Source organism: Geospiza fortis, unplaced genomic scaffold (assembly GCF_000277835.1).
Source record: "Geospiza fortis unplaced genomic scaffold, GeoFor_1.0 scaffold37, whole genome shotgun sequence".
In the NCBI taxonomy this organism is placed as follows: domain Eukaryota; kingdom Metazoa; phylum Chordata; class Aves; order Passeriformes; family Thraupidae; genus Geospiza; species Geospiza fortis.
In genome coordinates, this window is record NW_005054449.1 from 1,007,236 (window position 1) to 1,023,584 (window position 16,349).

At 47.3% G+C, this 16,349-nt stretch overlaps 1 protein-coding gene and 1 long non-coding RNA gene across 2 annotated transcripts; both read right to left on the reverse strand.

The window, feature by feature from the left end:
• Positions 1 to 988: 988 nt before the first annotated feature.
• LOC115948626 lies at positions 989 to 2,672 on the reverse strand. The gene is made up of 3 exons (XR_004082423.1): positions 2,546 to 2,672; positions 2,313 to 2,448; positions 989 to 2,074 (listed from the first exon to the last, which is right to left on the reverse strand). It is a non-coding gene; the product is annotated as an uncharacterized LOC115948626 (long non-coding RNA).
• Positions 2,673 to 9,752: 7,080 nt separating this feature from the next.
• Positions 9,753 to 11,758, reverse strand: HES5 (hes family bHLH transcription factor 5). Its single transcript, XM_005427645.2, has 3 exons — positions 11,625 to 11,758; positions 11,168 to 11,351; positions 9,753 to 10,835 (listed from the first exon to the last, which is right to left on the reverse strand). The coding sequence occupies exons 1-3, from the start codon at positions 11,688 to 11,690 to the stop codon at positions 10,570 to 10,572; spliced, it is 516 nt and encodes a 171-aa protein (XP_005427702.1). The 5' UTR covers positions 11,691 to 11,758; the 3' UTR covers positions 9,753 to 10,569.
• Positions 11,759 to 16,349: the final 4,591 nt, after the last annotated feature.

The window sequence follows — 16,349 nt, forward strand, 5'->3', positions numbered from 1 at the left end:
GCGTTCTCCAGGTTGCGGAAGATCTCGTCGGGCGGGAGGGTGATGCTCTTGTCCAGGCTGCCGTGACCGCTGCCGCGCCCGCCCCGCTCCGCCATTTTGAACGCGACCCGCTCCCTCCCTCACCCCGGCCTCATCGGCATGCAAATGTATGCGCATAAATCTGCATGCGAACGACCGAGGCGCGGGGGAATCAGGCGGGGAGAGCGCGCTGGCCCCGCCCACCGGCGGGGGGGCGTGGCCTGAGGGACTCCGCCGTGAGGGGGCGGAAAAGCCGGGAGGGAACGGGGGGATACCCCCGGGAGAACGGGGGGAAATATCGGGGAGGGGTCGGTGAGATTCCGGAGGGAAAGGGGGTAGAACAGGGGGAGACCCCGGGGAGACAGCGGGGACAGCCCGGGGAGGGGTCCGTGAGACCCCGAGGTGGGGGGAAATTGGAGAGAAATCCCCGGGGAGGGCAGAGAGGTCCCCGAGGGGATCCCCAGTAGCTCACGGGGGTCCAGGACACCGATATACCCCCCCAGCCACTGAGCAGCCCCACGAGTGTCCTTTGTAGCCAAACCCCCTAATTTTAACCCCTCGCGTGTTTCCAAGTGATTTATGATCCTGACACATCCCCAGGAATGTGAATTTGTGCCTTGGAAAACTTTATTTAAATTAAATAAAAGTACTTTCTGTGTTTGGTGTCCCTGCCTGTCACAAGGGGTTGGAGTTAGGTGGTATTGAAGGTGGCTCCCGACCAAACCATTCCATGATTTTTTTCACCCTTGCAGTGACCTTTCTTGGCTCTGAATTCCGAGAGAATTGGCTGCTCGGGCGTGCTGTTATTTTTGTCTCACATTGAGAGAGCTGGGGTTTGATATTCCCGAGCTGTGGAAAACAGCATTGCAGACGTCCCGATGGGAAATTCGGTGTTAAATATGAATATCTGTCTCGTGTCAGTTGACCACAGGGAAACCAGCTGTAAAAACTACTTAAAAAAAAGAATGACTTTGGGTTGATTAAGCAGATTTTTATTTATTTTTGACCTTTAAAAGTTTCTGCAACTTCTGATGTTCAAGACAACTCTGGCACAGGTCATACATTGGTGCAGCTTGCACAGAACACATCATAACATCCTCCAAGGACTGTAAAAAAATTCTCATTTTCCCCTGGCAAAAGGGTACAAAAAAAAATTAAATATAATTTATACACCTGCCTTTCATGAAAGACTTAGATAAATATTTCTTTTACAATGGACAGCACAGCTGTAACTTTCAGTCCTATAAGGACACAAAAACGAGCTCCTGCCTTTACAAAAGGCACACACGCATCCTGAACCTCACAAACAGCCCTGGCTCGTGAGCAAGACATCCCGAGGAATTTCCTCTACACAGTTTGGGACATGGTTTAACCATTTCTCAGAGCGTGCTCAGTATGCACTATAAATATTATAGATTATTAATATTGTAGATTATAAATATTACAGATTATAAATATTATAGAATCCCTCGTGGCACCGTGGGATGGCCAGATTCCCCAAATGTGTCCAGCGAGACACACTCCAGGTGTGGATGCCCTGGGAGGAAAAGGAAAGAGGAAAATTGGGAATTCTGGCCGTCCCAGGGGTTACAGCTTTCCCAGCAGAGGTACAAGGACAACCTCACAGAGGTTGAGAACAGCCAAGCCCTCCCAGCAGGAGGATCAGGCTCACATTCATTCCCTCAGAACAACTTTCTCTCCACATGGTGGGATGGCTGCAGTCCTTCAGGGAGAAGGGGAGCTCACACCCGAGCAGAGCAGTGACCTGCTCAAAAAAGGGGAAACATCCTTCCCTACTTGTGAGAGGAGCGGGGGCAACTTGTACAGCAAGTCATGGGCTCCTCTGGAATGCAGGAAAAGTCCAAAAATCACGGGATTGGGAAATGCTGGTGCCTCCCGAGGCTGTGGCATCGCTGTGGCGCTGGAGGTTGCTGTGGAGTCCCCAAGTGCCACCTGTGACCTCTGGCAGTGGCAGCTCAGCTTCCCCGTGGGATGGAGGGATGGGAATTGCAGAGGAGCCCGTCAGGATCATCCCAGTGCGGGCTCCTGGCAGGGGCTGCAAGGGCAGGAGAGGGGAAAAGTGTTACATGGGGAGAGGCTTTTCCTAAAGGAAAAGGGAGTGAGAGGGATAGGGGATGGGATGGGATCAATGGGATGGGATTGATGGGATGGGATCAGTGGGATAGGATGGGATGGGATGAGATCAAATGGGATGGGATCGATGGGATGGGATCGATGGGATGGGATGGGATGGGATGGGATGGGATTGATAGGATTGGATGGGCAGCACTCACCTTGCCCGTATCCCGGCTCGCTCACAGCCATCCCCCCAGGATTTCGCCTTTCCCCCTCTCAGAGTTGGGCTGGTCCCTCTGAAATCCCTTCTCCAGACAGCTCCAGCTGCTGTAAATGCCACCCGGGGGTCCGGAGCTGTAACACAGAAGGGAAGGTGAGGGAAGGTGAGGGAAGGTGAGGGAAGGTGAGCAGCGAGGCTCCCCCAGTCCCTTCCCGGCTCCCAGGTACTCACCCTGCTCTCCCCTCCCGGCCATGGGATGCTGTCCTGGCTTAGGACAGACGTCCAAGGATAGAGCAGCGTTATCCCAAGGGCAGCTCCCAGCTCTGAGTGGGGAAAACAGCCGCGATGTGCCCTATTTATACCCAGGGGCCGCATTACCAAAGTCTGGGTCCGGAGCGAGTCGCAGTTTCCCACAGTCGCCAGCCAATCCGTGCGTGCCCGGGACAATGGGAAAGCATCCATTACAGCATGGCAAATTGACTGTGAATCGCCTGGGGATAATACCCCGCTCCCAAAGGAGCAGGTGGGCCGGGGAGTGTGGGACACAATAGGGTTTGGCATCGCGGCGCTGGGCAGGGAACGTGGGAAAGCGTTGGCCCGTCTTTATCATCCGGCTTCTGCCTGATGTTGGGAACTGCGGCATCTCAATGTGCTGCTGCCTTTTCCCAGGCTGGCTTGAAATGGAGCGCAGAAGACTGATCCCAGGAAGAGATAATGCTCTGCGCCCCAAAGAGAGGTTGAAAAGGGAAAGATGCAGAATTAGAGGGACTAAACCCTTTCATTGACATTAAACCGTGCTTAGATGAATACAGTACCAGATAATTTTCAGGCTAAAATCGAGGGGAGAGCCCTTCAAACAGTTAGCTTGAAATATTTTCCTCTGTATTGTTGAAAGTCCCTCTGTAAGTTATACCCAGAGCTCTTCCTTGCTTTTGTTTGGGTAATCTGGGCTTTCCTACAGCATGTCGTGATTGTGATGTCTTTCCCAAACACGTCCTGTTTAATTTCATGCCACTTTGTAAATGCCTCACTGTTCCTGAGCCTCCACCTAAATATATTTCCCATTTACAAACATCTGAGAGGGAGTGAAAAGTCAATTCCTGACTATTATTTTGCCCTATTATCCCATTTGCAGGTTGTTCCACAGGTGTGAGGCCCTCCTGTGACTGCTCAGTCCTGGGATTTCTCTGTAATGAAGGAGAAAGGACCAGGCATGATCCTGGATTGGAGCTGCCTTGCAGCAATATTAATTTTTTTTTTCCAGGCTGTTTTAAGCTGCCAGGTCAGGTGTGCTGCCCCCTTCCAGCACAAGCCAGTACAAACCCAGCTGTGTTCAGGATCTGCCAGTCAGGCGTGGGAGGCCTCATGCAGTTTTTGAATACAACATCGATGAAAATCCTGCTTATTTCTTGTGTCTGCCTTTCAAAATCAGACAGGAAACCTCCGATTTAATAATCAGAGCATCCCTCCCCTGGCCAAACCTGTGTCCATGGTACCTGGATAGCAAAGTGTCCCGTCACACTGGTGAATAAAAGGATATAATTCTGCAAGAGATGATCCTGTAATCCATTATTAACCTGAAGATTTTGAAGCCTTTTTCACTGCCTGGATCCTCTTGGATTTCCACAAGCCAGGTGTATTCCCTTCCCAGCCCAAAGACAATTTATGTTTAGATGGATCACTTAGGGTACAACAATATTAATTCTTGATGGTTGTCAAAAATGATAACTGAACACCATGAGTCCCATTCAAAATCAGCTCACTGAATTATTTTGCCAGCTTGTAATCTGCAGTATTCCTTGGAGCTGGGGCAATCCCTGGCTGCAGGTGTGGGAAATGGATTTTTAGAAAATCCTTAAAATTTGATAGAAGGTTTATATAGTGTGTATTTGTATGTAAATTTTGAGATAAGAGATATTGACTTATGAATATCATAGAATAGGATAGACGTTGTTGAGAGAGACATTGAAGTAAGTTTTAAAGGATGGTTTTGTAAATAAAATATTTTAGAGAAATAGAATTATGAAAGATGTGTTGTAGGACTTCTGAGGGGTAATTTTAGATGATTAGTTTTAAGATATTTATAGTATGCTGTGGTTAAAGCTGATAGGCTAAGAAACACTTATAGTGTATTGTAATTAAAAAATAACTAACTTCTAATATTATAATAACAAATTATAATTTTAAAAATTACATTATTATAATTTTATAAACTATATTATAATAAGATAAACTATAACGTCTGTAGTATCTCACCCTTCTCATAAGACTAAAAATGGAATAATAATTTTTAAAACACCTCTCAGGTACCTCATCTCTGAGTCAAAAAAAAAGTTAAATCCAAAAAAAGTTAAAAGTTAAAAATGTTAAGGAAATTAACCCACAAACACCAGAGGTTTATGTCCAAAAAGGAGACCGAGGAGTCCTTTGACTTTATTTGAATAAAAGGAGAGGCCATGGGGCATTCCCCTGGGATCTCTCCAATTTTTGGAGGATGCAGACTCCTTTTTATCCCAATTCCCCAGCCACATTTCCCTTCTCTCTTTCCCCATTGGCTGAAGTACTTGAGAGGTTCTGACTTCCTGATACACCTGATACCAAAGATTTCCCTCTAATGTATAACCCTCCCTTTTCATTTGTAATTCTTATGGAATTTAGGGGTTTTTCCCCATTGGCTGAAGTACTTGAGAGGTTCTGACTTCCTGATACACCTGATACCAAAGATTTCCCTCTAATGTATAACCCTCCCTTTTCATTTTTAATTCTTGCAGATTTTAGGGGTTTTTCTTCCCCACTGTTTCTTTCATCTTTCAATGTCTAATTTCATCGATCAGCAAACCTAAAGTTTATTTGTAAAAGCAAATATCTCTTTCCATTCATCAATCAGTGGAATCCTTCCTGTTGTTTCTTTTCTCTCCCAGCACTGGTTTTATCAACCAGCAGCCCCACAGCTGGTTTGGAATGAAAAATCTGCCATTCATTTCAAAAATTAAAAGTGAAAAGTTGAATCCATGCATGTGCTTGTGCTGCTCCTGCAGAGGGAAGCGAAGCGCGGGATTTTCTGGATCCCTCCTGGGATGAAGGGACAGCAGTGGGTGGGAAGGAAGGAGGCGGCAGCCACGGGGAGAGGGCAGGGAAGCTCTGACCCAATTTTCAGCCCTGGAAATACGAAATGAGCGGGTTTAAAGGATGCCACGCTGTCCCCAGCACAATGCTCCGAAGGGCTCAACCAGCTCGGGGTGATTAAAGGCTGATCCCTTCCTGCAAGGGCCGGGCAGATGGTGCCGCGGGCGGGGGCTCTCCCCGGGACCCTCCCAGGCACACTTCTATTGTTGAACAGCAAAATGGGAAATCCTGGCAGCTCCCTCCATCTGAGGGGAATGCTGAGCCAGGCACACAACAGCCCTCTGCTCCCCAAACCGCACAAATTCCTGTGTTTTCCCTGTATTTTCCGTGGTATTTGCTGAAAATTCCAGGATATTTTCTGAAAAATGCCTTCGCCAGGATTTCTTCTTCTGGGAAGCTGAGAAGCCTCAGAAAAGAATGAAAATAATAATTATCTGATTGCTTTGGAATGTGGTCTGGAGATGGTTTACCAACAGGTGCATCTTTGGTTGGTTCCAGATAGGAACCTGTGGGATTGCTGTGAGCTGAGGAGCAACCCCAGTGTTAGGAAAATTAATGCACAGACACCAGAGGTTTATGTCCAAAAAGGAGACAGAGGAGTCTCTTTCTGGCTTTATTCCAATAAAGGGAGAGGCCATGGGGCCTTCCCCTGGGATCTCTCCCATTTTTGGAGGATGCAGCCTCTTTTTTATCCCAATTTCCCTGCCACATTTCCCTTCTCTCTTTCCCCATTTCTGAGGTACTTGAGAGGGTCAGATTCCCTGATCCCAAAGATTTCCCTCTAATGTATAACCCCTCCCTTTTAATTTTTTAATTCTTACAGAATTTTGGGGTTTTTTCCCCCATGGTTTCTTTCATCTTTCAATGTCTAATTTTGTTTATCAGCAAACCTAAAGTTTATTTGTAAAAGCAAATATCTTTTTCCATTCATCAATCAGTGGGATGAGCTGATCAATGAAATTAGACATTGAGAGATGAAAGAAACAATAGGGAAGAAAACCCCCTAAATTCCATAAGAATTAAAAATGAAAAGGGAGGGTTGTGCATTGGAGGGAAATCTTTGGGATCAGGGAATCTGAACCTCTCAAGTACCTCAGAAATGGGGAAAGAGAGAAGGGAAATGTGGCTGGGAAATTGGGATAAAAAGGAGGCTGCATCCTCCAAAAATTGGAGAGATCCCAGGGGAATGCCCCATGGCCTCTCCCTTTATTGGAATAAAGCCAGAAAGGGACTCCTCTGTCTCCTTTTTGGACATAAACCTCTGGTGTTTGTGGGTTAATTTCCTTAACGAGTGGAGCTCAGTGTGCTGCAATGGAGCAACAGGTCTGGAGGAGGGTGGGCTACCAGCAAAGAGTGTGGAAACCCAGAATTTCCTTGTCAAGCCCAGAATTTCCTTGTCTGTGTCACACAGATTTAAAAGCAGCGCCCTGTACCTATGTGGCTGTGCTTCCAGCACACAACTCCACGGCTCACACCAATTTCAGAACATTTTTATTTTAGACCATTTCCTACATCCATGCCAGCCTGTCTCCCAGGTGCCACTGATGGCGTCTTTAAAGAAATAATTACGATTTTTAAATGTTTTTTTTCCTTCCCTCAAATGGTTTAAAATCTTTCTGACAACCCCTCTTGAGACACCTATTTAGTGTCAAAGAGCATAACGTTCCCAAGTTTTAAAAGGGCCTTGGCATAATGCTGATCGATCAATGTGCTCCTTGGGAAAAATAGCTCTCCAGATGGTCCATCGGGACAGGAATTGCTGCTGCTCACAATGAGGAGCCAAAAAAGCGTCACTAATGTGGGCTGTTGTGAGGCACGCTTCCTTTGTGGGCCTCTGAATGCCCTAAATAGGGAAGAAAGTGTGGGAAACTCCGAGAAACTCAGGCCCACACTCTGAGGTTAATAGGGGCTTTGTCAGGAGAGTATTCCTGAGCTGTGGGATCAGCATAATAAACAACATTTTCCCTAAGGGTGGGAATGTGTTGGGAGCAGGGGAGAGTCACCCCAGGGGCAGGAGGAGCCCTAAGAAGCTTTGAGTTCAATTATGAGAAGTGATAATAATTAATAAATTGTAAACATAACCTTTGGTGTGCAGGGGCTGGGCAGGTTGGAGGTCTGGCTTTTAGCTCTGGGGTAATTGGTAAATTAAAGCCCAGAGGGGCAAGGCTGGGCTTGATGGTGACAGGAATGGTGGATTTGTCTTTCCAAACCAGCTGTGGGGCTGCTGGTTGATAAAACCAGCGCTGGGAGAGAAAAGAAACAACGGGAAGGATTCCACTGATTGATGAATGGAAAAAGAGATTTGCTTCTACAAATAAACTTTAGGTTGGCTGATCAATGAAATTAGACATTGAAAGATGAAAGAAACAGTGGGGAAGAAACATCCCTAAATTCCATAAGAATTAAAAATTAAAAGGGAGGGTTGGACATTAGATGGAAATCTTTGGTATCAGGAAGTCTGAACCTCTCAAGTGCCTCAGAAATGGAGAAAACCTCTAAATTTCATAAGAATTAAAAATGAAAAGGGTGGTTTGTACATTAGAGGGAAATCTCTGGTATCAGGTGTATCGGGAAGTCTGTGCCTCTCAAGTACCTCAGAAATGGGGAAAGAGAGAAGGGAAATGTGGCTGGGAAATTGGGATAAAAAGGAGGCTGGGTCCTCCAAAAACTGGAGAGATCCCAGGGGAATGCCCCATGGCCTCTCCCTTTATTGGAATAAAGTAAAAAGGGACTCCTCTGTTTCCTTTTTGGACATAAACCTCTGATGTTTGTGGGTTAATTTTCCTGACAATGGAAAGCAGAAGGAAAAAAACCAGCTTTTTTCTGTAAGGTTTGGTCCCTTCCCAGTGCCCAGGTAGGAGAAATTCACTCTTTCTCTGCCTTACACTCATTTTTTACCCAACCTGCAGAGCGGCTGCCAGCTGTGACCCTCAAATGTGCTTTCCTTGGGTGGAATCCCATGCCCAGAAGAGCAGCAGCCTGCCCTGTGGATCCAGCAGTGCACATCAGGCTGGGCTGGCCTTTGGGGCACTCCAGCTGAGCCTGAACTCCCCCAAACCGCCCTAATTAGATTTAAAACCCCCCAGGCATGGACAACAGCTGGAGTTTTGCTGGGATGCAGAAGCCCGTGCTAATTGGCAAGGACAAGTTGAGCACCCAGAGGTTCGAGTGACTTCTCCAAGCTCGCTAAGCAACCATGAAACCCAAAAATATCTCTTGTGAATTATTTAGCAGTTCATTAGGAAGAATAAATCTGGAGCACTGGTAGAGACCTGTACCAAACCCCCACCTTGAAGAGCACTCAACCAGCCTGTGCAGAAATGAAACTGGTTGGAAAATTAATCCACAAACACCACAGGTTTATGTCCAAAAAGAGACAGAGGAAATAAAGCCTTTTTGGCTTTATGTGAATAAAGGGAGAGGCTCCTCTGTCTCCTTTTTGGGCATAAACCTCTGGTGTTTGTGGATTAATTTTCCTAACAAAACCAAAATAATCCATGGCCCAAAAATGTGGCAGAACAGCACAGCCCTGTTTGGTTTTTGGGGCATTTCTGTGTGGTTAACAGTGGATTTTTGACCAAATGTGTTTTGTGCTGTTCTCTGGAAGAAGGAGAGTGTCCCCTGTCAGGAGAGTATTCCTGACAGGGAATAACCCAAACCAGTGAATTACTGCGGTTAGAGAATGGCTTTGTGAAATGATTATTTGTGCAGATTTATTTTGAAGAGAAGGTAAAAGAAAAGGAAATCATTTAGGAGAGGAAATGCTTCCTCACTCTCTCCTCATTACACTTTTAACCATTGTGGGCTAATTTCACTTCAGTAAAGGGAGCCTAACAGAATTTGTGGCATAAAATTAAGACAGCAAAAATTAGTTCACCCCATTGCAGGCAGCTTTAAAGATCCCCAAGCTGAGGCAGGTGCCAAACCCTTTGGAAGTTATTGGGAAATTTGCACAGGCAGAAAGCACAAGGCTGATCTCAGCTTGGTGGAAAAATTAGTGGGGGAAATGAAGTGGCTGTGGAATGAGTGATTTGTTGGAGGCTGAATAGGTCACTGTTAAATCTGAAAGGTTGCCACTTCTCAGCACCTCATTGCAATTTCACTTCCATTTTGATTTTTGATAATTTTTCCAGAGGTTGCTTCCTTACAGGATCTGACATCCAGCTCTGCCAAAGGGATTTCCCAGATGTAATTCATGTGTTGGAGTGAAGGGCTCAGAACTGACACCTCCTGATGGCTTCCCCACCTCAGGAGAGGCTGCAGGCACCCACTCCAGCAGTGCCAGCCCTTTTAATCATCCCAAAGCAAAGCATTAATGACTAAAACCGCTTTTATTGTACTGTACAGCGAGGACATGCAGGTTGAACATCACACAGGATGAATACATCACAACTTTATAAAAGCTTTTTAAGCTCCTTGGCGTGCTCAGTGAATGATTATAAAGTACTTCTTGCCTCCCTTCCTCCCCCTTTTCCTTAAGGTATAGCAGAGGTATTTCCTTTACAAAAGGCACCAATTATCCCTCAAATGAGAGCAGCACAAAGTGGCACGAAGAGAACTGTCCCCAGAGCTCTCTGTGGTCATCACAACTTTCTGTAAGAAGGATACTAAAAATAGCAGAGGAGCTTCAGAAGAATCAGCATTTCTTAATGACATCTTTCACTCAAAAGGGAAAGGCTCAATCCTCTCTTTATGACACGAAATACATTCTCCAAAGGGCTCCTTCTTGGAGGAAGGTCAATACATTATCTAGAGACAATGGAGCACTTGAACCTGTGACCCAGGCAGTCAGCAGAAAGATTTCCACTGACAGGCACAGCCTCAGTGGTGGAAACCAAAGGTCATCTGCTCTCTAAATCACCACAGAACTTGGTCCTGTCTTTGGCCAGGAGCCACCAATAAAAGCAACAAATTTGCTGCAAGATACACCCAGAATCCTTCACTATGAAGGGAAACCACCCAGCGACCCTCATTTCTGCTGACAGAAAAAAACCAAAAACCACCCCCTCCTCCCACCTTTGGAAAGCAACGTTTCCTACTTCAAAGAGGAACTAATAAACCACAGGTCCCTCTAGTTTTTTTGTTTTTTTTTTTTTGGAGCAAAAACGTGGGGATAAAGTTCAGCAGCTCTACCAGGGTCTCCAGATGGTGGGAGCAGCAGCCAGGCTCTTCTGGGCAGGCTGTTTTCTGGGGAGCACGCAGGGAGCCAGGGGGGAGGCACGCAGCGCCGCAGGGTAGGAGGCATCTGCAGCCAGCTGAGCCTTGCAGAAGTGCTTGATCAGCTGCACCTGGGTGTCCTTCTTGGGCTCGTAGTAGGACAGAAAGTGCATGGCCTCCTTGAGGCACCGCAGGTACCCGCTGTTAAAGTCCTGCTCTGGGCTCTTGTGGATGAAACCTGAGAGAGAAAGAAAAAGCAAATGCAGCGGGTTAAAATCATGACCAAAACATGGGGCAGGGACCCAACACCAACGCTGCTGGTGGAGTGTGGGGCTGGGTCTGGGATCAGCGTCATTCCTGAGCCTGGCATGTGCTGGGCACAGCTGTGGTGTGGCCACACTTTTGGGGGAAGGTGGGAAAGTGAGGGCAGCCCTGCTCGAGTTCAAATCAACAATTTGTGCAGTGGCTTTCACGTGCCTGGGGTGCTCCAGCCCCTGCCTGCCTTGGGGTGTGTGGGAGGGCACAGCCCTGGAGGCAGATCCAGATGTGCAATACCTGCTCTGCGCTCACCTTTTTGGTCCTGCAGCTGGCTCTGCTGCTTCAGGTAGCTGACAGTCATCTCCAGGATGTCGGCTTTCTCCAGCTTGGAGTTGGGCTGGTGCCTCTGGAACTCCTTCTCCAGGAGCAGCTTCAGCTGCTCGATGCTGCTGTTAATGCGGTCCCGGCGCATTTTCTCCACCACCGGCTTCCTCAGCTGTGGGAGAGGGAGCAGATCCTCAGGGATTTGGTGAGACCTGACCCAGTTTCCCCTCTGATGCCCTGATACACCCATCTTCAAAGATGCTTCTTTTTGGCAGGAGAGCTGTGTGATGCTGCCTACCCGTTCCCCACTCAATTTTTAAAAATCTATACAATCCCCTTTATCTCTCTTTAACATATTTGCTCTCCCTCAGACCTCTTTTCCCATGTTATATTTATTTTCTAGGAGCAGGCCAACCCTTCCAATCCCCTCCAGGGCTCTACTTACTTTATTCTTTTCCTTTGGCAGCAGCTTCTCCTCCATGTGGATCATGAGAGCATTGCTGGGAGCCATTCCTAGCGCTCAGCCCTGGGCACAGACCCCAGGCAGCTGCTGTGCCGAGTGTGATGAGATGCTCTGGCAGCTCCCAAATCCCTCTATTTATACCCAGGGAGCCGGGGCAGATACGTGAGTGTGGGGATGGCCGGTGTTTCCCACAGCCCCGCAGCCAATCCAGCCCCGCAGAGGGACAATAGGGGAAGCATCCATTAGTGCATGGTACATTGATTGCCAATGCCCCGGGGAGAATAACCTTCTGCCCACGCTGCTGGTGGAGTGTGGGGCTGGGAAAGCACCGACCCTCCAGCTGCTAGGGCTGGCATGAGTGGCATTCCTTAGCCTGGCATGTGCCGGGCACGGTGGAGGAGGCACGCTTTTGGGGAAAGGTGGGAAAGGGAGGGAAACCCTGCTGGAGTTCAAATCAACAGCCCCAGGGACATCTCTGCCCTTCCCAGAGCTTGGACGAGCTCGGTGTTTGTGTGTGTGTGTGTGTTGAGTTTGTGAGGGTCCCCAGGATGAGGTGAGAGATGAGAATCTGACTCCATGTTCTCAGAAGGCTGATTTATTATTCTATTCTATTCTATTCTATTCTATTCTATTCTATTCTATTCTATTCTATTCTATTCCATTCCATTCTATTCTATTCTATTCCATTCTATTCCATTCCATTCCATTCCATTCCATTCCTGTACTAAAACTGTACTAAGAAAGAGAAAGGTTTAACAAGAATGAATAATAAAAACTCGTGACTGACTCCTCAGAGTCCAACACAGCTGGACCGTGATCGGTCATTAATTGAAAATAATTCGCATGTTTGGATAAACAATCTCCAGACCACATTCCAGAGCAGCAAAACATGGAGAAACTGAGGCTTCCCATCTTCCCAGGAGAAGAAATCCTGGCTAAGGGATTTTTCAAAAAATATCCCGGTGACAGTGGAGTGTGCGGTGTGGGGAGCTGAGGAAGCAACCATTTATTTTGTGATAAAGGCAAGATAAAGAACGAAGCTGTGCGGGCACTGGAGGTCAGTTCTGATTGTGTGTCGTGAGTAAAAGATCTGCTTGGGTACAGCCCTTGAGACAGCACCAAAACTAACCCAGAAGCTGCCTGGGGAAAGCTGCGCTGCATCCTGCCATGTGTGCCCCAGGCAGAGGTGTGCTCCTCCCCTGAGCATCTGGGAGGGAAATGTGCAGTGAGCTAAGAAAACCAAAGAATTTCTTGCTTGGAAATGCTGCAATGAAGCCCTGGGGGTAATGGGCAGTTGACAGGAAGGAGGGAGGTGACACTGCTATGGGCAGTGACGTGGGACTCATTGTGGCAGCCTGAATGGACTCAGCCCTTTGTGAAGGGCAGATGTTGTCCTTGGAGCCCTTTATTCCCTGCCTTGTGGGAAAGCCAGGAGACAAGACATCTCATGAGCACTTTGAAGCACTCAAAGGATTATGATACAAAATAAGACACAGCTCAGAGACCAAGCCCCAGCTTCTGCCAGCTTTAATGGGGTGTTGCCTGTGTTCTCTGGCTGGTCTTTTTCCAGGAGCTGCTCTCCTGGGTTATCCTTTTCCTAGCAGGGGAGCCACGCTGGCACTCAGGTAGGCATGGACCAAGCTGGTTGAAGACACTTCAGTGTCAAAAACCATCTTTTTCCCAACTCCTGAGAAGCCCTGACCTTTATTGCTGTGTTAGCACTGATAGCCAGATGGTCTTTTGGGAGTTGGATTCCTTCCCTTTAAATCATTCAGGCTCAAGCACCGTCACTAATGTCGGGAGGAGTTGCAAGGCACACTTCTATTGTCCCAGCAAGAAATGTTATCAATGGGAGAAGAGTCTGGGAAAGGCAGAGAAATCCAAACCCACACAGCCTGCTGCTAATAACCCCTTTGTGGGGCTCTGCTGCTGTTGGGGCACCATGAACTCTGCGGCTTTTCCACCCAGGAAGGCTGAAACGGGCACGTTTCACCATCCAGGGGGGAAAGGGGTGACAGGGACAGGGACAGAGGTTCATGCAGGGGTGGCTGCAGGAATTCTGGGCTGCAGCTCAGGCTATCCTGACGCTCTGATTTGTTGTATTCTGCCTCAGTTTCCTCTTTTGGGAAATGGGAGAGTGGTGCTGAGCTCTTCCACAGAGCCCTTTGGGAGCTGGGAACTGACCTGTGCCAGTGGTAAGAGGCAGGGATGGGGCTCACGTGGCCCGTGTGCTTTTCTGGCATCACCTGGGAGCACCTCAGGGTGTCACAGACATGTTTTATGGAAAATCCTTTCCTTAGGATTTTTTCTCCTGAGAGGCCTCAGAAACAAAATGTAAACAATGATTATCTGCTGCTGTGGAATGCAACAGGTGGATCTGTGATTGGTCTCATGTGGCTGTTTCTGATTAACGGCCAATCACAGTCCAGCAGTCCAGACTGTCTCAGTCACAAGCCTTTATCATTCCTTTTCTATTCTTAGCTAACCTTCTGATGAAATCCTTTCTTCTATTCTTTTAGTACAGTTTTCATATAATATATATAATAAAATAATAAATCAAACCTTCTGAAACACGGAGTCAACATTCTCATCTCTTCCCCCATCCTGAGACCCCTGCAGACACCACCACATCAGGGAGCAGAGTGGAGGAGCAGCAGTGCTGGGGGTTCTCAGAGATTCTCTTCTCCCTGTGTGTTGGGAGAAGTGCTGGGGAAGCTTTTATACCCAGGGAAATGGAGGGAGGTGAGGATGAAGCCAGCTCTCATCTCAGTTTCATGGGGAATGAGCTGGTGGCAGCAGTAACACCGCCAGAGTGCCAGGCAGACACACCTGGGGGGGGAAATCCTTGGATTATTTTTGGATTATCTTTGGATGCTGTTCAAAATGCTGAACCCTGGTGAACTGCTGGGTCTGTGTGTCACTGCTGGGTGATCTGAGCTAATGGTGAAGGTTCACAGATTTCTGCACCACAAATCCCTGCAGTGTTAGCACATCCCTTCATCACCCTCATCTTCTCACAGCTTCCTCCCTGGAGGTTTTTTGGTCAAGGCGTGAAAAGACAAAGAACTACCTGTTTGAGGTGACCCCTGATTATCATCTGATAGTTCTCAATTGAGGATTCTGCTTCCTTTGGTGTCTCAGATGAAGATCCCTTCTCCCAGCCCTGCCCCTGCCCTTAACCCCAACTCCAGCCCTAATCCTGCCCCTCATGCTCTGCTCAGGGTCTTCAGTGACATAAAACATAGAAAATATAAAAATTGTTTGGCTGGAAGGAAATAGATAAAGAAATAACCATGAAAAACTTGTTATTCAGGACTGCCTTCTGTTCCCACAGGGAGCTCTGCATGTGAGCCAGTGGAGTGGGAGTCGAGGGAAATCTGCCTCTTCCAGGGGAAAAGGTTATGTTGTTATTAGAACCGTTGTATGAAATATTCCATTAAATCTCATTAACATGCTATTATCTTGCCTCCTTGAGACATCAGAACCCACTCAAAAAGGGGTCTTAATACTGTAAAGCACATTCTTCACGGATTTAACCTTTTTTAATTAGTTTTTCTTCAGATCCAGAATGTTCAATACACTGCCTTTCCCAGGTGCACGAGTGAAGGAAAGTGGACTTTGATCATTAAGAAACATGTGAGACAACTTGATCTGCATTTTTAGGGTTGGTAGAGGCAAAAGCAATTTTCTATAGCTGCTTGTGTGGTGACCCCCAAGTAGCCACATAGTCCTTCTACAGTGAGCATCACAAATAATTAAAAATTAAGGAGAATTTATTATTTTTCTGCCCAGCTGAATTTCCCACAAGTCACCTCTCGGCACATTCAAGAGTGCACAAGGGGGATTTATTATTTCCTGGTATATTGACTCTGAAAGGTCTGGGGATTACAGCTGCTTTGCACATGAATGGCTGGAGTGTGTTGTACAAAAGGCATGGTCTGTGGGATAATGGGCTTGGATGTGGGAAAGAGCTGACCCTGGGGGAGAGCAGGCTGGTGCCTGATGGCAGGAATCAATTATGGCTCAAAGGAACACATTGCCCTGGGAGCAGGCTTGGCGGGAGCCACCACGGGCTGTGTTTATCACCCTCCTCCTTCCAAACCTGGAAAAAACACAAGCAGGGGATGGATTCTGTCCTTCTGCTCCTTCCTGGGGCTGAGTGACTGAGGAGTTTGGAAATGCTGCCCTTCCCCATCTCTGGGATGGGGCTGAGGGATCTCCTGATTTTTTTAAGTTTTTCTAAGCCTTCTGATGTTTACATTCTTGTAACGAACTTTCTCACACACTTTATGTAAATAATTTATTGTTTTGCATTCTTTTATGGAGGAGGAGGAATTTGATGGGCTGTTGGATAGTCCAGTGTCATTGGAGAGGTGGCACAGTCACTTTTGGGAATCTATAAATGTTGGAATCAGGAAATAAAAAGTCCCTTTTTACCTTGGAAAGAGCAGCGAGTCTGTGTTGTGTTTGGTGTCCTGTAGTGACAGATCTCCCACGTGCTGCTAGAGGGGTTTGAGGTTTCTCCCAACCCTCCTGGTGTTACGAAAATTAACCCACAAACACCAGAGGTTTATGTCGAAAAAGGAGACAGAGGAGTCCCTTTCTGGCTTTATTGGAATAAAGGGAGAGGCCATGGGGCATTCCCCTGGGATCTCTCCAATTTTTGGAGGACCAGCCTCCTTTTTATCCCAATTTCCAAGGTACTTT